Source organism: Acomys minous (genome assembly GCF_964271855.1).
Source record: "Acomys minous genome assembly, chromosome: 3".
NCBI lineage: Eukaryota > Metazoa > Chordata > Mammalia > Rodentia > Muridae > Acomys > Acomys minous.
In genome coordinates, this window is record NC_140485.1 from 16,819,880 (window position 1) to 16,844,134 (window position 24,255).

The 24,255-nt window shown below is 44.8% G+C and overlaps 1 protein-coding gene across 1 annotated transcript in view; it reads right to left on the reverse strand.

Moving 5' to 3' along the window:
• CDS2 (CDP-diacylglycerol synthase 2) overlaps window positions 1-22,534 on the reverse strand; it is a 45,680-nt gene extending 23,146 nt beyond the window's left edge. Inside the window, exon 1 of the mRNA XM_084776874.1 lies at window positions 22,240-22,534. Within this exon, the coding sequence (XP_084633000.1) occupies window positions 22,240-22,293 (54 nt within the window). The 5' untranslated portion in view covers window positions 22,294-22,534. The remainder of the gene's footprint in view (window positions 1-22,239) is intronic.
• Between the last annotated feature and the right edge of the window lie 1,721 nt (window positions 22,535-24,255).

Here is a 24,255-nt window from a genome sequence, read left to right on the forward strand (position 1 = left end):
CCCAAGTTATATTGCTTGGATAGGATGAGGAGGTTGGTTCTTTCAGAGGAAGTAAGTTACTAGGGGTAGGCTTTGAGAGTTTAAAAGACGCTCTCCATCCCCAGTGAACTCTTCCTGGTTTTTGTTTCTTTCTTTTCAATTCAAGATGCAAGCTCTCAGCTGCTGCTCCAGCAGCCATGCCTTGACTCTATAACCATCCTGAACTCCAGCCCTCTGAAACTGTAAGCCCATATAAACTGTTTCTACTATAAGTCACCTTGACCATGGTGTTTTATCACAGGAATAAAAGATTACCTAACATACTCCTCCTACACCTCTTGCAGTGCAGCCCAGTGTTCAGATACCATGTCTAAACCTTGCACATTCCCTCAGGATCAGATCAGGCTATGCTTCAAGCCTAGTCTCTTGCAGCCATTCTAAATGAGAGCTCATATTTAAAAACTAGACTTCTCAATAAACAACCTAATGATGTACCTCAAGGCTTTAGGAAAACAAGAAGCTGACTCTGAAGAGATGGCTCTTCTAAAGGACCTGAATTCAGTTCCCAGCAACTACGTCAGGTGGGTGGGTCACAAGCATCTGTAACTCCAGCTGCTGGAGACCTATGCCTCTGGCTCTGAGATCACCTGCATTCACATGTACACACACCCACACACGCATAGTTAAAAATAAATCTTTTGTTCAAAGACAAAAGAAGGGCGTTTAAAATTCTTTGTTGTCCACCATTAAATCACTATGCCTCTTTTTTATGGAGATCTTATTTGAACTACGAGTAGATGAAGGGAGCAGTAGGCACCATGTGAGTGCAGCTCCCGTAGAGGTCATAGAAGGCAAGGATCGCCCTGGTGTGGAATTGCTGCACCGTGATGACCCATCCCACAGTGCTGGCAACTGAACTCTTTAGGAGCAGAGTCACACCTTAGGGAAACCCAACTCAGTTCCCCAGTGGCTATCAACTGCCAAAAGCTTCTTAGTTTGGGGTAGACGTCCAGATCCACCTTCCCTCCCTGTGTTGGAGTTTTGCCTGGTCAGAGCTTGCCCAGCTTTATGCATGGTGTCTCAACTGCTGTGAGCTCATATGTGCAAATGCCCTGCTGTGTTCAGAATGGTTCCTGGTAGTCATCCTCCACCTCTACAGCTCTTAAAATCTTTCCATGCCATCTTCTACCACGATCCCTTAGCCCTGGGTAGAGTGGGTAAGATACAGATCATCCTGCTTAGGGCTGAGCATTCCAAAGTCTCCTTTTCTCTGCCTCTTGATCAGTTATTGGTCTGTGTTAATCATCATCTACAGAAAATAAATAAATAATAAGTTAAACAGCAGCTTCCCTGATAAGGACTGAGTAATGTGCTGATCTGTGGGTATAACAGTAAGTCATTAAGCGTTCACTTTTACCTATGAGTACAACTAGCGCTGTCTACATGAGCATAAGCTGGGAAGGGCCTACAATATGGGAGAGGGGCTAGCAGAACACATGATAGCAAAGTATGGGGCTGAGTACGGGGCCACAGGTTTAAGTGGTGCTAGTGAAGAGCAAGGCATGAGGAGTAGGTTAGCCAAAACTGAAGGGGGCATGAAAAAGCCTGACAGGAGTCTACTTTGTAAGTGTGTGTGTGTGTATGTGTGTCTTTCTGCATCTGAGTTGCCTCACTTAGTATGACATTTTCCAGATCCATCCATTCTCTTGCAAATCTCATAATTCAGCTTCTCTTTACAGCTGAATAAAACACCACTGTGTATATGTAACTCATTTTCATTATCCATTCATCAGTTAATTAATGGGCATCTAGTTGACTCCATTTCCTAGGTTTTTTTTTTTTGGTTTTGTTTGTTTGTTTGTTTTTGGTTTTTTGAGACAAGGTCTCTCTGTGTTAGCCTTGGCTGTCCTGGAGTCACTTTGTAGACCAGGCTGGCCTCAAACTCACAGCGATCCGCCTGCCTCTGCCTCCCAAGTGCTGGGATTACAGGCGTGTGCCATCATGCCCGGCCATTTCCTAGTATTATAAATGAGGCAGCAATGCATAGAAAGGCAAGGATTTCTGTTGTAGAATATGATGTCATTTGATATCGCCCAAATGCTGCAGTCCAAATAAACTGTAGAGTTTCAACATAAAATTTTCCTTAAATAAATTTACGGAGAATGGTAAATGTTTCTTTGGTCCTTATTCTAGGTTATGTGGCACAAACTTCTGTATGGTTTTCAAAGCAGCCGATTTATCATGCTTATCGCACTGGTCCACCGCAGCAACACATGTTAGAGCAGCTTCCTTGCATCAGATGTCTCTGTTGTTGTACAGAGGTAACTGCAAATCAAAGTTCTTCTTAGGCCATCCTCCCTATTAGATTTAGATTGTGCTTGTAAGGAGAACCCCAACACAACTGCAGAGAGCACAGTTTAGAAGCCCTGCATGATGGAGAGCATTTAAGAGCACTTTCTGTTCTTCCAAAGGTCCTGAGTTCAATTCCCAGCAACCACATATGGTGGCTCACAACCATCTACAATGAGATCTGGAGCCCTCTTCTGGGGGCAGGCACACATGCAGGCAGGACACTGTATATGTAATAACAAATCTTTAGAAACCACTGCACAAAACTGGCAGAGCTGGCCACCCTATAAAACCAGCTGCTCTGGAGACTGAGGCCAGAGACAGAAGGGAGAGATGGCAGAAAGGAAATCATTACGCAACACTACCATCTCTGACACACTAATCAGTACCACTCGGAAGTGTCTTATGAGAGAGGACAGCCATCAAGACAGTAAATCCTGTTCAGCCCCAAACAGGTGGCTGCACATAAACTTATTCAATTATGAAAACAAGAATTGAGAAACTGATGATTCCATTTGGAATTCCACTTTCACAAGGTTAGTTGTTAACAGAAACATATACCAACAGCTTATAACCTGAAAATATTTCTCCTGATGGTTTAGTGCCCACAACTCAAATTATCATTCCATTTCCATTATAACATGGAAATAGCTAAAGAAGTCTGGTGAGATATTTTAGGCTTCCTTTTAAAATTACCAAAAGGCTCCAGGAACATGTTCCTTCGTAAAGCAAAACTATTAGTTCAATACAAGTATTTGGGCTGTACCCCAGCCCATTTGAAGTCCTAGTCAATGGTGCACCTACATTCCATATGCTGAGACCCTAGCCCACCTACCCAACGAGATGCTGTTAGGAGACAAGAGCCACGAGGGAAAGCAAGTTCTTCAGAACAGAGGTCACAGAGAGTCCCCTCTTCACCGTGTGAAAAGAATGAGAAGCCACCTCACAACCAAGTGTTCACCAGTTGGCATCACAATCTTGCATTTCCAGGATCTAGAACTACAAGAAACAATTTCTTTCATCTGTTTTTGGTTTTTGAGACAAGGTTTAATTGTGTGGCCACAGCTGGCCTGGAAGTCCATTTGTAGACCAGGCTGGCCTTGAAGTCACAGAGATCCACCACCTGCTTCTGCCTCCTGGGCATTAAGACTAAAGTTGTGCACCAACACACCTGTTGAGTTGTTGTTTTAAACCATCCAATTGTAGTCACCTGTTAGGGCAGCCCCAGGGCTATAAGACAAAGATAGCTATGAACAGGCTCAATATAAAATCCATAAACTTACTTCAAACGGTATTGGGCTGGCTGTTTGTTTGGTAAGCTGGACTGTGCAGTTCTTGGGCACAAACTCTGTACAAGACAGTATTGTGTCACAATGATCACACTCACTACACCATCCTCGTCAATTTTCTCTTCTGATAAGTTTCCATAGAATAATATGTGCCTGCCTTGGTGACACAAATCTTTAATCCCAGCATTTGGAGGGAGAAGCAGGAGGATCTCTGTGAGTTCAAGGGTAGCTTGGTCTACATAGTGTTCTAGACTAGCCAGGGCTAAACTGTGAGACCCTGTCTCAAAAAATAATAGTAATAATAATAATAACAACAACAGCAACAATAAAAATACAATAGTTATCTTACACATGAAATGTATTTTTACATTAAGAGGATATTTTCCATAGCTTGTATTCTATTATTAAGATCATCACAAATAGGAACTGCTCTACTCATTTTTATTTATCTTGCAAGCTCAATACTTCCATTGTAGCATGCCTGTGTGTGTAGTTCAGAGGGAAATCTGTAGGAGTCATTCTTCCATCGTGTGGATTCTCGGAACCAAATGCAAGTTGTGAGGCTTAGTGTTGAGTACCTCTACCCACTGTGACATCTCACGGGCCCTCGAGTAACTGTTCTTAAAGATTTGTCTATTTATATGCATGTGCATGTATGTGCATGGGTATACAGGTGCCCAGAGGCCAGCAAAAACATGAAATCCCCAGGAGCCAGAGCTATAGGTGAGTGCCTGATGTGAGTGCTGGGAACTAACTCCAGTCCTCTGTAAGAACAGCAAGCACTCTTAACCACTGAGGCATCTCTCCAGCCTCCAGCCTCCAGAATTTGGAATAAATTAATGAACCTAGAAGATTGTCTTGCCAACACCTGCGTGGAAGAGACAACTGGAGAAGGATGGCACAGCTCTGTTTCAGCTCTCACACAGGTAAGAGGCTCCATCTAGGGGAAGCCACAAAATGTTGGGTAGCAGTTAGCTGTACTTCCCCACATCCGTTAATGTACTGCACGTAGCAATGAATGAACAGACAGAGCCTTTTAGAGTTCTCAGTGGCTCCATCTTTCCCTACAGAATGTATAGGTCTTGGTACATTCCCACTTGTTTCTCAGACGAGGTTCAGAAACATCAATCGACATCTCAGCCTACTGGACTACACGTTGGAAGGCCCCTGGGAAGCTAACACTTGAAATTGCTACCCTCATTGTAAGCAACAACTGGTTAGTCCAGGCATGGCCGCCACAAACCTATAAATCTCTAAAGAGGCTGAGGTAGGAAGAGTATGACTTTGAGGGCAGCCTTGACTCAACAGTGAAACTGTCAAGAACAGAATAGGAAAGGAAGCAAAGATGAAACAGACCAAGGCAGGCCTGGCAGCCTGTTACCTGTGGTCCCAGCTGCTTGGAAGGAGTCAGATGTGGGAGGATCGTTTGAGCTCAGGTTTTCCAACAGCCCGGGCAACATAGAGACCCAGCCTCAAAAGAATGACCCGCTTTATCCCATGTAACTTCATTAACTCTGTGTCCTTCAATCGACAGGAACTCCATGTTGGGAGGGACTCGGTTTACTCCCTGCTATAGCCCACACCTGATACCCCTGCTTCCCAGATAACTCTACCATGGGTGAAGAACCTGAAACTCAAGGCTCTTGGAACTAAGTCTCAGTAAAGCATTAACAAAGTTAGCAACAAACATTTCCAGCCTGTGAGATGCTGGCTACAAGTAGTGGCCCCTTAATCAGAGCATAAGGATGGCAGGACATCCTTACTGGCTTTCAATAGGAACACTAAGCCCCTGAGACAGAAATCTCTCCAACAAGCCATCCGAGAGAGGCAGGGAAGCACGAAGCTTTTCCTACATGGTGACAGCCCATGCTGTCTATGCCCTTGCAGGTTCTTTCTATCCTGAGGCCAGAGGACAAATGCCAAGAAAGCTTCCAAGACAACCCCAAAGAAACAAGCAAATGGATCTGACTCAGGCTCACAGTGCTAATACCAGCAATCCACTGGCGCTGTCGTCCTCATGAGCATCCACTCTGTACGCACATTAGGAGGGATAAGCTGAGCATAAAACAACATCAGCTACAGTTGACCTTCTAAAACAAGACACTCCTCATCTCAGGGAAAGAGACAAACAGCACAAGCCATGTGGTCCTAGGAGAGAACAAGTCTTCTTGGACTTCATCTTTTTCATTTACAGGAAAGAAAATTCTTACTTCAAGAATAATTAGATGAGGGCTAGAGAGAGGGCTCAGTGGTTAAGAGCACTACCTGCTCTTCCAAAGGACCCGGGTTCAATTCCCAGCACCCACATGGCAGCTCACAACTGTCTGTAACTCCAAGATCTGACACCCTCACACCAATACACATAAATTAAAAATTAAATAAAATATTTTAAATTTTTAAAAAAAGAATAATTAAATAAAACATGGCTACATTGTTATCCAAGTAGCAAATTGAGAGCCACTGGATCTTGAAATTAATTTAGTGGGTCACAACTAGACACAGACACACAGACAGACACACACACACACACACACAGTGCCAGAAGGCAGGTTGGTGGCTCCCATGAGAGAGGCCAGTGAACAGAAGCCTCTCCGTGGGAGCCTCCCTGGGGCTGGGAATGGCTGTTTGATCTGACACTGCTGCTGGGGTGTGCTTCATTTATGAAAAGTCACTGTGAAATTCCAGTATATGTGCACATTTCTGCGTGTCTGTTATAGTTCAACAAAAGATTTACAGAAAGGGTATATACGATAAAAATCAATGAGCAGCGATCTTTGGCGTGTTTACAGACAGTAAGAGTACTATTTTGTGATGCTTTTATTCCCAGATCCACATACATACAAGTTGACATACACGTATGCAAATCTTAGTGTTGGATCCAACAAAGTTGTCAAGGCAGAGAGGAGACACCCTTCTTAAGATGAGGGGATAGCTCAGCGGTAGAGCACCCCCACCCCAGCTTGATACAATACACTCTAAAAGACAAGCTTGCTGGGCGGTGGTGGCACACACCTTTAATCCCAGCACTGGGAAGGCGGAGGCAGGCGGATTGCTGTGAGTTCCAGGCCAGTCTAGTCTACAAAGTAAATCCAGGACAGCCAAGGCTACACAAAGAAGCCCTGTCTCAGGGGAAAAAAAAAAGACAACCTTTTCCCCATTGCCTGTAGACACCGACATGTCCCCTGTACCAAGTGTCCTCTTTTAGAAGCCTGGCCTTCCCTGCATGGTCCTCAGGAGGAAAAAAAAAAACCAACAAGACAAAGCTGCTGCCTCAGTTAGGATCAAAGAGTTTCTAAACAAGAGATGGAACTGGAGGGCATCAAGACAAATGGGAAACTCTGTCTTGGAGAAAGAACCAAACATTACTAATAACTAAAAGGCTACATACAGTCAGCCCACTGACTGCAATGTCTTCAAAGTTACCACATCACAGGGGAGTCTTCAGCAATGTCAGAAAAGAGGAAGAGTGGCACTTCAGTGTTCCCAGCATTCCTCCTCTCTAGTCCGCACAGGGAAAACACCTCAAACAATACCTAGTCAATGGCACCATTGATGGGTATCCTAAAAGAGCATTTCTCTTTCAATCTACATTTTGATTTTGTATTTACCAAATTCAATTAATGTGGGACATTTTGGTAAATTTCAAGTGGAAATCATATTTAAATTTTGTCTACCTAACCTACTCAGGAAGAGTAATCAATGTTCAAAATTAGTTTTACTCACTTGGGATTTAATTACTATTCTGTGGTATGTCCAAACACTGAATATTTGAACCACTTGATTTTCTTCACTTCTTAAATCCTAAACTCTTTTAAATAAAACACAGGGGCTGTGTCATTAATCCCAGCCCTTGGGAGGCAGACAGGCGGATCTCTGTGAGTTCAAAGATAGCTTGGTCTTCAAAGAGGTCATCCTGATCTACAAAGCGAATCCAGGACAGCCAAGGCTACGCAGAGAAACCCAGTCTCGAAAATCCAAAAATAACACTGGGGTTCCAGTAAGGTAGCACTAACACCTATTTACCTGGTCCTTCAGCACTAGATGAAAACGCTGACCATCCACTGTTGTTTGCGCTCTGCTCGGCTTAGTCACTAAGCACATAGACTTGCCCTAGATCACAGACCTGGTTCTTGCTGCGCAAGCCGTTGTTTATCTTCACAGCTGATTTAGCACCAACTCAACCTCAACCCCCTGACAAGTCACACACGATAGACACTGGGCCCAGGCACCAGACAGAAGGCCAAACCTGTGAGTCCAACACACACGGCAGCTGCAGAAATCCCAGGCGAGAGCCAACCCCAGAGACCATCTGTTGGGGAGACAGCAGGAGATGGCACCTCACAGAGGTGTGGACAGTGATTTCCACAGAAGCAAGGGGGAAGAAAGGAGACATGGAAATGGGGGGGGTGGGGGAGGCGTCCACAGAGTCTCACAGAAGGAGCTGGGGTTGATCTGGGTCTCAGAAATCTGAGGCCCTGTGAGCTCCAGGATGCCCCTGCTTCCAGTATGTAAGCCTCGCGGAACTGGAGGCACTGTCACCGCCTCCCCTCTACAAAACTGGATGCAGAGAAAGGAGGAGCTCTCCCTGAGACAGTCACAAGGCTTCCTTCTTTGGGTGGCTTTTTCACCAAACCCAAGAAGAAAAAGTGACGTGTTCTGCAAGACCAATGGAGAGAAAGTGGATCAAGCCCACACGCTCTACAGAGCCTTCCCAGCTAATGTTTTCCTGGGACAACATGTGTAGACAATGTATATTCTCCAACCCTATGTATCTATGTCTCTACAGCTAGTCCTTAACATGGTTTCAGTCAAAGTCTATACAGGAAAACAAGTCTTTTGCCCGGCATGGTGGCCCACACCCCTTTAATCCCAGCACTTGGGAGGCAGAGGCAGGCAGATCTGGGAGTTCGAGACCAGCCTGGGTCTACAAAGTGAGTCCTGGACAGCTAGGGCTCTGTGTAACAGAGAAACCCTGTCTCGAAAAATAAAAACAAAAAGTCCTTTAACTCAAAATCCAGTCAACAGTTTAAATCCATGTATAAGAAAATCCTCACAATAAATCTCACATAGCAGGGCTGAAAAGATGGCTCAGAGGTTAAGGCTGCTCTTCCCAAGGTCCTGAGTTCAATTCCCAGCGACCACATGGTAGCTCACAACCACCTATAATGTGATCTGATGACCTCTTCTGGCGTGCAGGCACACATGCAGGCAGAACATTGCAATAAATAAATCTTTTTTTTTTTTAATTCGCGTAACAGAAAAACCACCCATTCTGCAATGTACATGAAATGTCAAATATGAAGCCCCCAAAGCTACGACATCTTTTTTTTTTTTTTTGAAGCTTGTATTAGTAGCATGTTCTTTGCAACAATAGGCTGGTGAGATACTTTCCTTAAAAAAAAGATAGACTGGAAAGATTGTGATTTCACCCAAACCGGAACACTGGGGAGGATAAGGTGTGTCACTGTGCTCAAGATCCAGTTTCCCAGCATCACCTCTACACCCAAGGACAGCGGCAGCCTCAGTCCTCTGCTTCATGGTGAGCGGCACACTTCACTCATTACAGTGGCTGTTCTCAGCCACTAAGGACTTTATTACTTCTTTATGTAGAGCCATCAACATTTGCCATGTTATAAACTAAAACTGAGAAATCTCTGAAATACAAGAATACCCAAGTATTGTGGTTCCTCAAAAAACTAACAAGCTGGAGGTGGCCGAGTGCCCGCATAGCATCCCTATAGCCCAGGGTTTGATGGCCGGCACCTCAGGAGGGGAAAACAGAAAGAGGAGCAAGGAAAAGAAAATAAAGTTAGAGGACTAAGACCCAACAATTCCACTCCTAGCTATACACCTAAAAGAACTGTAGCAGAGCCTGATTCCACAGCTGCTAGCTGTTACAAGGCGAGTCCAGGACAGCCAGGGCTACACAGAGAAGCCTTGTCTTGAAAAAACAAAGTAAAATGAAATAATAAAATAAAATTGTGATCAGAGCCAGGCATGAGCCTCAAACTCATAGAGATCTGCCTTCTACGTGCTGTGATTAAAAGGCAGGCTGGCTTTTACCACACCTGGCTAAGACCACGTCTCTTACCAAAAAATTAATTAATTAGAAATAGAAATATTAAATCTACCCTATATTCATAATTATTTTTCTTCATAAGTTTGATTGGCTCAGAAGTCATTAATACTCCTTAAGTCCTCTAACATAGTGGTTCTCCCTCCTTACCTATCTCTACTTCACACTCCCTGTCTCGTGGGCGAAGTAGAACACCTCTGAGCCTTTTGTTTACAGAAGCAGCCAGGCCATTAGTCCAGTGACGCTTTTCAGCTCATTCTTTTGTCCCCTCAATCTTCTGTCAATTAGTCTTTACAACTGAAAGTGTGGTTTTTCTAGAAGACTCCACCATCAGAAGCTACGAAATGTATCTGGCTACCTCTATGATAGCACAATTACTGTATCACTCTATTAACTCAATGCAGACTGAAACAGCTCCATCACTGTTTTTGCAGTAATGGAGAGTGAATCCAGGGCCTGACCACTGATCAACAGTCCCCAGTCCTTTAATACTCCACCACTCCTTTGCCACTTTCTATAAAGAGCACTTTACCTAATCAACTATTTGGTTATTACTCTAAAGGTCAGCATGGTGACTAGTTTTATGTCAACTTGACACATGTTAGGACCATTTTTGAAGAGGGAGTCTCAATTAAAAAAATAAAAATGCCTCCATTTGCTGGGCATGGTGGCACACTGCTTTAGTCCCAGCACTCAAGAGGCAGAGGCAGAGGCAGTTGGATCTCTGTGAGTTCAAGATGAGCCTGGTCTACAAAGCAAGTCCAGGACAGCCAAGGATACACAGAGAAACCCTGTCTCAAAGAACAAACAATCAAACAAAACCCTCCATCAGACTGGCCTATGGGCAAGCCTGTGGTGCATTTTCTTGGTTGATGACTGAACCCAGTGCACTGTAAACAATGCCACACCTGGGCTGGCAGTCCCGGGTGCTAGGCAAAAGCAGGTTGAGCAAGCTGTGAGAAGCAAGCCAGAGGCCTCTGTGTGAGTTCCTGCCTGCAGGTTCCTGCCTGGGGCCCTGGTTCTGAGCACACAGAAAGGGCATTTTGCATGTGTACAATATCAAAGCACACAGTACCAACGATCAAAAACTCCTTGGCTCAAATTCCAGACAACTGTGTTATGGATTTGTAACGTCATTAGTTTACACACAGTCTTCTGCTATGATAGAAGTGTAATAGTTTAGGGCTGGAAAGATGGCTCAGAGGTCCGGAGTTCAATTCCCAGCACACACATGGTGGCTCCCAACCATCTATAATGAGGTCTGGTGCCCTCTTCTGACCTGTAGGCATAAATGCAGGCAGAACACTGTAAACATAATAAATAAATAATAACAAAGTATCACAAAAAAAGTCATTAAATGGATTTTGGCTTCAAATTTATTCCAGCAATTTGACATCTGAGAGATGACTCGGTGGTTAGGAGCACTTGTTGCTCTTGCGGAGGACCTGGGTTAGGTTCCCAGCACCCACATGGCCGCTAACAACTGTCTGTCGTTCTAGCTCCGGGTAATGATGCCCCCTTCTGGCCCCCCGGGGGCATTGCACACACATAGTACACAGTCGTAGGCAGGCAAAATACCCCTGCACACAAAATTTTTTTAATTTTTTACTATTTCTTTTTATCATTTTTTATTTTGCTTACATGTGTGTATCTATCTGTAGATGTACGCCAAAGACCTCAGAGCCATCAGAGTTAGAACAACAAAGTTGTGAGCTACCTCCTATGGGTGCTGGAAACTGAACCTGGGTCCTCGGCAAGAGCAGTATACACTCAGCTGCTGAGCCACCACTCCAGCCCCCACAAAAAAAGCAAAATCTTTAAAAAAATTTTTAAGTGGGTGGGGGAAGGACTGGGCATTGGTCTTTAATCCTAGCAGTCAGCAGTTGCTCTTGTGATTTTTTTTCTTGTTTTTAGCAGTCTTTCTGATTATTGAAGAGGAAGAGAATGACACTGAAGAGAATAGATCTCCTTTCTTGGCCATAGTTTGGAGGGTAGAAGCAAACTGTTGGGGACTAGAAAAAAAGGCAAAAATAAAACACTGCTCTCGAATTTCAAAAAATAAAAAAATCCTAGCAGTCAGGAGGCAGAGAAAGTGATCCCATGGCCTCATACATGGCATACTCAACCCCATACATAAATAAATTTTAAAAACAAATTTGGAGCTGGAAGGTGGTGGCACATGCTTTTAATCCCAGCACTTGGGAGACAAACAGGCAAATGTTTGCATTAAGGACAGCCTGGGCTATAGAGTTCCAGGATAGCCAGGGTTACAAGAAAAACCCTGTCTGGATGGATGTACATACATACACACATACATACGTGAGCGCGTGCACCAAGTCTTCAGGAATGCTCAAGATGGCTCTGTGGGGACTCTATTGCAAAGAGGCTGATGCCACATGCACCAAATGAAAGGACATCTGATCTCGGCAAAACAGGTCAAGCCTTTCTTGATAACAAGAAGGGGCTCCTCAGCTCTAGACGGAAGGGGTGTGTCTGGGGAAAGGCAGGCAGGAGGAAGGAACCTCACAGTGCACTCTTCCCTTCAAATCATGACCCAGCAAGCACTGCCAGTTAAAATATAACATGATAAAATTTAACTTTCTTTGCGAGGTCACGCAGCCTTGTGGGCCCAATGCCATCCTTACTGTTGGGTAAACATGAGGCCAAAGGTCAGTGCCTGGCACAGGGAAGGTGGCTCATGGGTGGGTGGGTGGAGGGGTGTGCCTCACGACTCCCCAGTCAAGTAGCTACTCAAGCCTTGGAAAGCAGAAACTCTGCTTACTGCCAGGAACAAATCAGCATTCATTCAACAAGGCTCTGGCAAACTTAATAGTCAAAAGCCCAAGTCTCGTCTCTAAACTGGAGGAGTGGCTGGACTTTTTTAACCCCACAGCCTCTTGTAGTATCAAGGACTAGAAACTGCCACAGCACAATCTGCTCGGCCCATCCCACCTCAGAATGACAGGCAGTTGTGAACACTGGTGCTGCCAAACAATATAAAGAACGACTATTTGCACTGTGAAACGCAAATACAAGATTCACTTTCATTAATCTTACTCCTTCTCAAGGCTCTGGTGGGGTTGGACCAGATAGTTTAGTTTTACAGTTAAGCTTAGTTGCTGAGGGGTTAAGAGGTTTTTAGGTCTAGATAGATGTTCTAAGTTGATAATGATGAGATATGATAGATATTGATTTACATTTAGAATTTTAGAGTCACCAAGATAGGAAAGATGTTTTTTTCAAGGTTGCCAAATATGAATGTAACATTTATATAATTCCTGATTGTTTCGTAGTTCTTCTTGCTGTGTGTAGTTTATTATATGTGTGTGTGTGTAATAATACAATTGTATATGTAAAAAAAATTTGCTTTTTAAAAAAAGAACATTAGCAGGAAAAAAAAAGATTGACTTTCAATGATTTCTCAGCCAAGAACAGCGACACGCGCCTATAATCTCAGCACGTAGGAAGCAGAGACCGAATGATCGAGAGTTCAGGGCTAGCTTGAATTACTCACATGAGACCTAGTCTCCACACCCCAAGGGCTTCTGAGACACGGTGACCTGACCTCAAAGCCAGGAACATAAATAAAAGTAGAAGGAGAGAACTGACTCCACAAAGCTGTCCTCCAATCTTCACACACTCACTGCAACATGTTTCCCCACCTTACCTACGCACGCGAGAACACACACACAAACACATACATACACATGCACACACACATGCACTAGATTTAATGTTGTTTAAGGGCTAGGGGTGTAGAATACTTGACGTAGTAACCATTATGGCCAAAAACAAAAGCAATTTAAATCAAGGAGCAGGGGGAAGAGTAGATCACTGAGAATCAAGTTGGTATAGGCTATGATGTGCAAGGCCCAGGGTTCCACGCCCGCACATGTGAACATGAGCACACACAACGGGAATTAAATTATAGATATGACCCATATGTACTGACATCAACCTCAACTTGAGGCACAATGTGTATTAGAGCCACAGGCCATGTACACACAAGACTGAGAGAGAGACTGTTCTGGGAAGTGCTGATCACTGATGACCGATGTTTCTAGGGCAGCTCTGCTGCTTAGTCATGCCTGGCCAGCACTTCCTCTTACAGCCTCACATACTCACACTGCCCTGAGTGGAGTTGTGTGGTGGCCAAGCTCAAAGAGGGAGTTCCATTCAAGGATGTCCCAGTGGCTACTCTCAGGGATGGACTTCAAAATTATATATAAATCAGAGAACCAGTGATGAGAATTGTCTAGTCTACTTTTTCTCTTTCTCTCTCTCTCTCTCTCTCTCTCTCTCTCTCTCTCTCTCTCTCTCTTTTGTTTGTTTGTTTGTTTCTCAAGACAGGGTTTTTCTGTGTAGCCTTGGCTATCCTGGACTCACTTTGTAAACCAGGCTAGCCTCGAACTCACAGTGATCCGCCTGCCTCTGCCTCCCGAGTGCTGGAACTAAAGGTGTGCGCCACCACGCCCGGCTCTACTTTCTCTTTTTAAAAAACAACAACAACAAAAAAAAATTCTCTCCCCACACTCACCACACTTGCTTGCACATTAAAAGATGGTTTTTATAACTTTTGATGTATAACTATATATGAAAATCAGGGCTGGAGAGATGGCTCAGAAGTTAAGAGAACTGCCTGCTCCTCCAGAGGTCTCCAGTTCAATTCCCAGCAAACACATGGTAACTCACAACCCTACATATAACGTGATCTGATGCCCTCTACTGGCCTGCAGGTGTACATGCAAGCAGAGCACTGTATACATAATAAATCTAAAAGAAAGAAAGAAAGAAAGAAAGAAAGAAAGAAAGAAAGAAAGAAAGAATAAATTAGGCCTCAAGTAATGGCCCATGTCTTTAATCGCAGCACTAAGGAGACAAAGCCAGGAGGATCTCTGTGAGTTCAAGGTCATCCTGGTCTACACATTGAGTTCCAGGACAGCCAGGAATATATGGTGAGACTCTTAAAGGCAGCATTATGGAATATGAGAAAAAAAAGTTAAATGACTTAACACTACCAACCCCTACACTGAACTAGCTATGTGACCTCAGGCAAGAAACCTAACTCTGCAGATGGTGGTGGCAGAGTTGAAGTGACAATCTCTAAGACTCCTTATCAAAGGGGTCAAAGACAGCAAGTTAACATTTCAGAGGATATTGAATCATCTTAAAGAAATATACTAATGCATGCAAATACATTTCGAATAAAACTAGCTTTGTGGGAAAAATGGATTTCAAGCAGTGATAAATTGGGACATAACTGAGTTTTTAAAATAATATTATTTTTCCAATATAAATACCAGCAAGATGGCTCAATGTGTTACGATACTTACTGCCAACCCACCAAACTGAGAGCCAACCCCAGGGGCTACCAGCACGTTTCCTTGCAGAGGACCTGGGGTCAGTTCCTAGCACCCACATGGCTGCTCACAACCATAACTCTAGATCCAGGAAATCCAGTGCCTTCTTCTGACTCCATGCTACGAGGCACGCGTGCACACACACACACACACACACACGCAAGCAAGACACTGTAGCGGTATGCTGAAGAGGCATATCTAACTGAGCTCGGTCCCCTTTCCCAGCTGGGTCCCCTTTCTGGACCCTAGAAACTCTAAGGAGAGTCACATAGCCCTCAGGGCACATTACAGCCCCTGTCCTGGTAAGAAACTAGTTCAGCAAGCACCTGGGGATTACTCCATCCTAGACTAAGGAGATCCTAGTCTCCCGGAAATGAACTTTAATCACCTAGAAGTTCTCGGCCCGCTCCCCAAGATACATAGATACTGTGTTTTCCTTCTTGTGATAGCATCCTGAGTTACTGCATGTAAATGAAGTCCTGAACCACTGTATGTAAAATAAGCATCCTGGCTAATCGGACACGTTCACCCTCAAACCCCTCTCCACTGCCTAAGTTTTATAAATAAAGGTTGGCTGGGTTGCTCTAAGGTGCTTGTGCCATTTCTCCACCATGACCATCTGAGATTCCATTTATTAGAGTCTGGGGCTTGAGTAGGCAGAGACAGCAGAGCTGCCATGGCAGCCAGTGAAGGCCACCCCATGGCAGCAAGATAGGTCCTGACCTCTAGTAAAGCACCCACTGGGCCTGCATCTCACCAGGCTTACCTTCTGGCTGGTTTTAGGTGCGCTGGTTTTGGGTGTCCGCCAGCTTTCCCTGCCATCATGACAGATAAACAAAGAGCTATAACACTTTTAGTATTGTTGTGGGCTTGTAGAGCAGCCTAGTGCCCACTGCCAGCTAATACCGGCAATTTTTCTTTCTTTTCTTTTCTTTTCTTTTTTTTTTTTTTTTTTGGTTTTTCGAGACAGAGATTCTTTGTTACATAGCTCCCTGGCTGTCCTCGAGTCTCTTTGTAGACCAGGCTGGCCTCGAACTCACAGAGATCCACCTGTCTTTGCCTCCTGAGTGCTGGGATTCAAGGCGTGTACCACCATGCCCAGCATAACCCAGTTATAGCTCTTAAAATGATATTTCAGTAGTTTACCCTCAAAATCTATCAGAAAAGCATTTTGATTATTCAGGAGAGTCTTAAGTACCTTGGCTAATGCTACAGAAGAAGATAACCAGGAGCCAGACCTGCTGGCACAAGCCACCCACTCTCAGGACGCTGAAGCAGGAGGAACCCAACTTCAAAGCCAAAGAAAAAGTAAAGATGGGCTGGAGATGTGGCTCCATGGGGTGTCTAATACGCTTGAAACCCTAGGGTCAACTTCCCCTAGTAGCAAAGCAGAGACTGCACACACAAATGCCTAGCATTCCTTCTACAAATAAAGTGTGTCATCTGAGTACTGAAAAATTCATCAAGAAAATGAACTCAATACAAGTCACAGAAGGCCAAGCATTATTCTAAAAATAACTTGCAAGTTTAAACACATTTCAACATATAAAAAAAAAAACTCATTTAAATTACATGAAAATCTATTTTAACCAACAGCAACAGTAGCTAATGTGTTCTTACAATGCACCACGCTCTGCCTTAGTGTATACCCTGTATATACAGTGAATCCACTCAAGTGACCTATGAAGGGCAAGCAATTTTACCGCTTATAATTTAGGGCTTGACAAACTGACTTACAGAAGAGCCCAGGTGCAAGGCTGATCTCGCTGACACTTTGAATTATCTGCAGTTAAAACTTGTATTTTCTTTTCTAGCCAGACTGGCAAACACCTGTAATACCAGCCCTGGGAACACAGAGACAAGGAGGATTTCCAATCAAGACCAGTCGAAGCTACATAGCAAGCCTGAGACCAGCCTAAGTTACACAACAAAACCCTGTTTCTAAATAAATAAATAGGGGCTGGAGAGATGGCTCAGAGGTTAAGAGCACTGACTGCTCTTCCAGAGGTCCTGAGTTCAGTTCCCAGCAACCACATGGTGGCTCACAACCATCTATAATGAGACCTGGTGCCCTCTTCTGGCCTGCAGGTGTACAGGCAGAACAATGTGTACATAGTAATAAATAAATCTTTAAAGATAAATAAATAAATATGTGGATGGATGGATGGATGGATGGATGGATGACTTGCTGCCTAGCTGTAGCTTCATCCATCTAGAATAGAAGCCCTTGAAACAACTAAAGCTGTATTTTCACACCATGTCAGCATCTAAGTAAAGCAGGAAACCCAGAACCTTCCATTTAAGTCCTGAACAAAAGTCTCCTGAAATGCCAATCCAATTGTTTCTAGTATTTTTGGTCCAGGTTTCATTCTTTTTCTTCCTAAACTGTGCTGGGAAAAAACAGCCAGGCAGCAGAGAACAGTCCTCCAGCTTAACTTCAAGGGTCTTAATTTGGCAACTGCTTGGGGACTCTAGATCCCAGGGAACATTTCCTTTCTTAGCAACTGGCTTTGAGAATTCCATCCTAGGATGCTAAATATAACACAATCTCTCCCGACCTTATAAACACATTCTCCAGATTGTTTTGATAATGGAGATTGTCTAGTAACAAGACAGATTTGCAACGTAGTTTAGCAACAGTGACATTCTGAGGATTCTTTCAAAGTTGTTCTTTTTGTTTGTTTGTTTAATTTATTTTTAATTTTAATTTACATGCATTGGTGTGAGGGTGTCAGATATTGGAGTTACAGACAGTTGTGAGCTGCCATGTGGGTGCTGGGAATTGAACCCAGGTCCTTTGGAAGAGCAGGCGGTGCTCTTAACCGCTGAGCCATCTCTCCAGCCCCTCAAAGTTGTTCTTTTAAGAGCTGCCTTGGAGCTGGGCGGTGGTGTCCCATGCCTGTAATCCCAGCACTTGGGAGGCAGAGGCAGGCATATCCAAATCACTGAGTTCGAAGCCACCCACCTACAAATTGAGTCCAGGACAGCCCAGGCTACACAGAGAAACCCTGTCACAAAAAAAAAGAAAAGAAAAAGAAAAAGAAAAAAGAAAAAAAGAATCGCTTTGGAGAGTGTTCTTCGGATTCTTGTACTGTGAAGTAACAGAGATCAAACTTCACAATTCGTTTCCCTAAAAAGGCATTAATGTTTTGCTATACCTAAGCCCTTAGATTGTGATACAACAGTATTAGCAAAAGCCGAACTGTGGAAGTAGGTCTTTCTCCAGACTATGAAACAGTAAATAAAAGGGCCGGGTGTGGTGGCGCACACCTTTAATCCCAGCACTTGGGAGGCAGAGGCAAGCGAATGCTGTGAGTTTGAGGCCAGCCTGGTCTACAAGGCGAGTCCAGGACAGCCACAGCTAACACAGAGAAATCCTGTCTCAGAAAAAGAAAAAAAAGATTTGGGGTGTTGAGATGGTTCCTTGGTTAAGAGTGTTTGCTGCTCTTGCATTTAAGCAGAGTTCAATTGCCAGCACCCACATGGGCAGCTCACAAGCACCCAAGAGTGGTCCCAGAGGATCCAATACCTTCTTCTGTCCTCCATAGCACCCATACGCACGTACACATACACACATAAATATAAATCAATTTTACTACATATATTCATTTTAAAAAGCCATTTCATTGTTTCCTAAAGCATTTGTTTTTATTAGAAAATATTTGTATTTTCCCCCTCCAGGCATGGTGGCACGGGCCTTTAATCCCAGCACTTGGAAAGCAGAGACAGGCAGATCGATGTGAGTTTGAGGGCAGCCTGTTCTACAGAGCACGCCTAGAACTGCCAAGTTGACACAGAGAAACCCTGTCTCAAAAAACTATACATACATACATACATACATACATACATACATACAAACATACATACATACACATATACCATATTTTCCAGCATATGAGACAACCCCAACTTTAATTTTTCCAGTTAAAATACAGAGTTTGCAGCCCAAGTCTGCTGCACAGGGTGTGCGTAGGAAGAAGAGGGGTAGTCTTATACGGCGAGTATATTCCAAATGCTATACAGTAAATATTTTAAATATTAAATTAAATTAAAATATTTTAAATTATATTATTAAATATATTAAATTAAATAAATATTAAATACAGTAAATTATATTTTTAATGGCCAATCAATGACTGGCCCAACTTGAGACCCACCTCATGGGAGAGGGTCAACCCCAGACATTATTAACAATACTATGCTATTGTTGTCCTCTGAGAGGCTCCACCCACTGGCCATTTGAAACAAGTTATGCTGAAACTCATAACCAAACACTGGGCAAAGCGTATGGAGTCTTGTGGAAAAGTGGGAGGAAGGATAAAAGGACCTAGAGGTGACAGGAACTCTACAAGAAGACCAACAGAGCCAACTAACCAGAACCCAGAGGGGCTTGTGAAGTCTGAGGCACCAACCAAGGACCACGCACCGACTGGGTCTAGGGCCCCTACACAGACGTAGCTGATGGGCAGCTCAGGCTTCAGGTGGGCTCATTAAGAAGGGCAGTGGGAGCTGCCTCTGACGTGGACTTTGCTGCTTTTTGATCACTTCCCCATGATGGGACTGCCACAGGGGAAGAAGTCAGTCCTGATATGACTTGATGAGCTACAGTGTGTGGGTAGGGGGGCTCCCCTTTTCCGAGGAATGGGGGGTGTGGGTAGGGGGCTCCCCTTTTCTGAGGAACAGGGAAAGACAGGTGGGGAAGGGAGGGTGGGACTGGGAGTGGAGGAGGAAGTGGGCTATGACCAGGATGTAAACTGAACAGTAAGTAAAATCATTTAAATTTATTTTAATCCCTTTTAATTTTATTTTATTTAAATCAATTTTATAGTTTTCATATTTATTTTTTTTACTAAAAATCCCATATATGACAATTCAGAAATAATAAATAATCACTACCGTGCATGGGCTAACTGCCTACACCAGTCTTTTAAGCAGAATGTATAACGGCTATCTCTTAGGGAGCATATGCCTAATAGACCTCAAAACCAACCACAAGCCTCTTTCACTGCACATGTGGCTCCAATGCACTTGTAATTACTAAGGCTGGACAGCTCCTCCTATCTTCTCCACTTAAAATGTGGATGTAAATGTTAAGAATCAACTGACACTTTACATTTGGGGAATGGAGCCAAAGGGTGGGGAGGGTAAGAACTGCTTCGCCACTACTAACACCACAGTCGTTTTGTCTCATCTAGTTATATAGTTAACTTTTTAAGTAAATACATATGCATATCTATGTATGTGTGTGTGGACACAGCTGCATCCCAACAGCTATCAGACCTTTCTGTTTGTTTACTTTCAAGATAAGGTTTCTCTATGTAGCCCTGGCTGTCCTGGAACTTACTCTGTAAGCTGGCTGGCCTCGCTCAAAGGCTTCAGAGATCAACCTGCCTCTGCTGGGCCCAGAGGCATGCACGGCTGCACCCTGCGAGGCCTTCTTTCTTCTCACATCTTCTTGGTCCAGAGTCCCCACTAACTTTAAGGAAGATGGTCATCCTTAATTAGACAAGCTGCCAGAGTAGCCTTCAAACTCACCAAAGAGCACTCAGAGCGAACACAGTGTTGTTCAGGACCAATCCACTATAGGCAAGGGGAAGATCAGAGATATGTAAGTACTGTCTTTGCAAGGTACTCCTAAGTCTGGACCTCAGCTCTAAGCTTCCTCCAAAGCAATACAGAGCTCTCTGCTGATCAGTCTGCAGTAGTAACAAAGTTGTTTAAGCCCTTTATCTTTCATCTGAAACATCCTTCCTAGTAACATTACCATTGGCATCCTGTCACCCAAGCTTATGCTTGCTTCCTTCCTGATTGTCTCTCTAACCAATTTAAACACAGGCAAAGGGTACAAGGTGGCTGGGTGCCTCAGGCCTTTAACTATAAAGCACAGAGTAGGCAGAGGCGCGTGCGGCCCAAGCCAGCTAGCAGGGCTTCACAGACAGATTCTGTCTAAAACCAAGTAAAAGTTCAGACGACAAAAGTGGGCTCTGTAGGTTTGGTGATGTCTCCGAAAACAGCACGGTTAGGGGGCGGGGGAGGCGGTGATAACTAAGCCAGGCATGGTGATGCACCTTCCCAGCACTCAGATCTCTGTGATCGAGGCCAGCCTGATCTACAGAGCAAATTCCAGGGCAGCTAGGGCTACGCAGGGAGAAACCTTGTCTCGAACAAACAAACAAAAAGATTTTAAACTCTGTCAACTATTAATCAGGGGACACGCGGCAGAGTCTCCTTTATGGAAGACAAGCTGGAAACGGACCGTCAGCACAATCGTTATTTCTGTTATCAGCTTGCAGGCCTAAGGAGTCGTCTTCAGGTCAGCTGCTGGCAATCCCTGAATTAACCGGTTTCCATCATCACTCTGGTCCAGGCTGCCTCAGTCGGTTCTGCACATGACTGATCCTGACCACTGCTAAGTCAAGAAGCCCAAACGCTGTCAATCAACGTCCACAGTAAAACAATCACTCTCCACCTTTCTCAACTTCTCCACACAAACCTTGCACTTTCAACCAAAGGAGCGCCCCTCCCATTGGCTGTGTCCCTGCCAAAATGGCCTCCTCCATCCCTCCCTCCTCTACCCTCATCAATGCCCACACTTGGCGCAGTAAACAGACCCACCATTGGGAGCACACACCTGCTCACTAACCGGCCAGCTCACCGGCGTGAATCAAGATGCCTCTCTAATAGAGAACCAACGGATTTGATGTTTTAATCAAATTCAAGAAAGTGTTTTAATCTCCCAGGAGGCGAAATGCTATGGCCTTAATGTCCCCACTCCCCGATTAACACCAGCGTTTTTAAAGCCGACGGTGAACCTAAATCACACTCACGGGGCCCAAGCAAGGTCTGTGGAGTTTTCAGTCTCCACATCAGGAAGGCCTAGGGAAGGCGTGGACCACCCCCACATACACATACATGCATACATACATACATACATACACACACACACACACACCAGAGCTCACGTGGATCTCCACCATCACCACATACACACACATACACACACACACGCACACACGCACACCACAGCTCACGCGCTACTCCTCGCGCCCGCAGGCGACTGTCCCGGTAAGAGGAGGACGCCCGCTGACCCTCTTGCGCAGCCCAGGCCTGGTGCTGAGGGCCGCGACAAAGGTCAGAGGGCGGCGAGGCTACAGGCGCGCCCCTCCACACTAAACGACGCCTCTACCTTGTCCTCCGGAGGTGCGTCCTCCCGGAGAGCCCTCTGCCGTAGCTCGGTCATGCTGGGGACCCGGGCGCGACGTCACCCAGGGCGAGCAGCACAGTGGCCACGGAGGTCAGCTCAGCACGCACGGCCTCTCGGCGGACCCGAGCACCTCGCAGCTCCGCAGAGCCTTGCAAAGCCCTGGCAGCCGCGCCGCTAGACCGGAGCCCGGCCCCGCCCAGCACCGCTGCCTCCGCCCTTGCCGGGAGAGCGGAGCTGCTTGTTTCCCCGGCGGCCGCTCGCTCCTCCTCCCGGGAAGCTGCAAGCCAGCGCGCACGCGCACCGCCGCCATCTCGGCCCCGGAGCCCAGACACCGAGGGCGGGGCAGCCGGGCGGAGGTGGGCGGGGCAGCCGGGCGGAGGTGGGCGGAGTTAGTGGTGTTCATTGGACAAAAATGGGAGGGGGCGGGGAAAAAAGAGCACTATGAACAAATGGGCGCTTGTGCCCGTGCGGGTGCTGGATCCAAGAGGTTACTGGGCGAAGACAGCGCCTCCCGGCGGTCTAAACTCGCCATCGCTTGCTGCTCTCAGGAGTCCAAGTGGGAAGATCAAGTAAACCTCTGAATATCATAGCAGGAGAAACCCGAACTTCAGCGCACTTTTGGTTTGTCTTGTTTAAATCACACGCCTTTTTTCTTCACAGCACTTGAGAGACAGAGGAAAGTGGATCTGATCTATGTAGCACGCGCCAAGACTACACAGTGAGATCCTGTTGCAAAAAAAAAAGCACTTGGAAACGGATATTATTATTTTTGCAAGTAAGATCCATCCAAAAAGTCTCGAAAAAAAAAAAGAAAGAAAATAGAAAGAAAAAAAGATCATCCAAATTATTTCAAGTTTCTTGTCTTAAGTTTTTTTATTGTAGCCGGGCATGGTGGGGCACACCTGTAATCCCAGCACTGGGAAGGCAGTGGCAGGTGGATCTCTAAGTTCGAGGCCAGCTTGATCTACAAAGCAAGTCCAGAACAAGGTACACAGAGAAACCCTGTCTCAAAAAAAAAAAAAGTTTTTGTCTTTGCTTTGTGAAAATAGAACTCGTGGCCTCGCTTATGTTAACCACAAGATCTGCAAGGAAGCTAACACCGGAAACTGATTATTGGAAGGTCTTTTTGGCAGACAGGAATGTGTTCTATGGAGCCCTTGTATTCCTGACATAGCCTAAGCAGTTGTTGAACGAACTTTACACTTCTAAAGGAAAATTATTTAACTGGCAGCTACGAAGAACTAGTAAGAATTAGGATCCAGATTCTGTTTTCAAAATCACTATGTAACCACTAAATTCGGTAACACCAGTGTTCCCCGCCCCCCCCCAGCGTTGCCCTGGAGCAAAACAGGAGCTCCCAGGTCCTAGCCATATTATAATCTAACCGTAAGAAGTCTCCCGCAGAGGGGAGGTTCAGTTTTCCGTGGTGATTCTGACCTGAGCTGTGAGTTTTCAGAAAATAGGGATAGTTCTTGGAGACATGCAGTGTCCCTGAGTGTATTCAAGTTCTTGTTATGATGTTTCAAAGTGACAGTAAAACATTGAGATAAACTTGAGACCTCCCAACTCTGAATTTTGTATCCTGTTTAACAACTTTGCACAGTATTTTTTGCTCTGCTGGTTGTTGATGTTTTTGTTGGTTGTTGATGTTTTTGTTGGGTTTGGTTTTTTGCTTTGTTCTGTTAGAAGCAAGTACTACTGCTGCACGGCTTTTTGTTTTGTTTTATTTTGTTTTTCTTATTTTTATTTATTTATGTGAGCGTTCTATTTGCACGTATAACAGAAGGAGTCAAATCCCATTACAGATGGTCATGAGCCACCATGTGGTTGCTGGGAATTGAACTCAGGACCTCTGGAAGAACAGACAGTGCTCTTAACTGTTGAGCCATCTCTCCAGCCCTTGTTTTTTTTTTTTCAGGACAAGGTTTCTCCATGTAGCCTTGGCTGTACACTAGGCTGGCCTTGAACTCACAGAGATCCACCTGCCTCTGCCTCCAG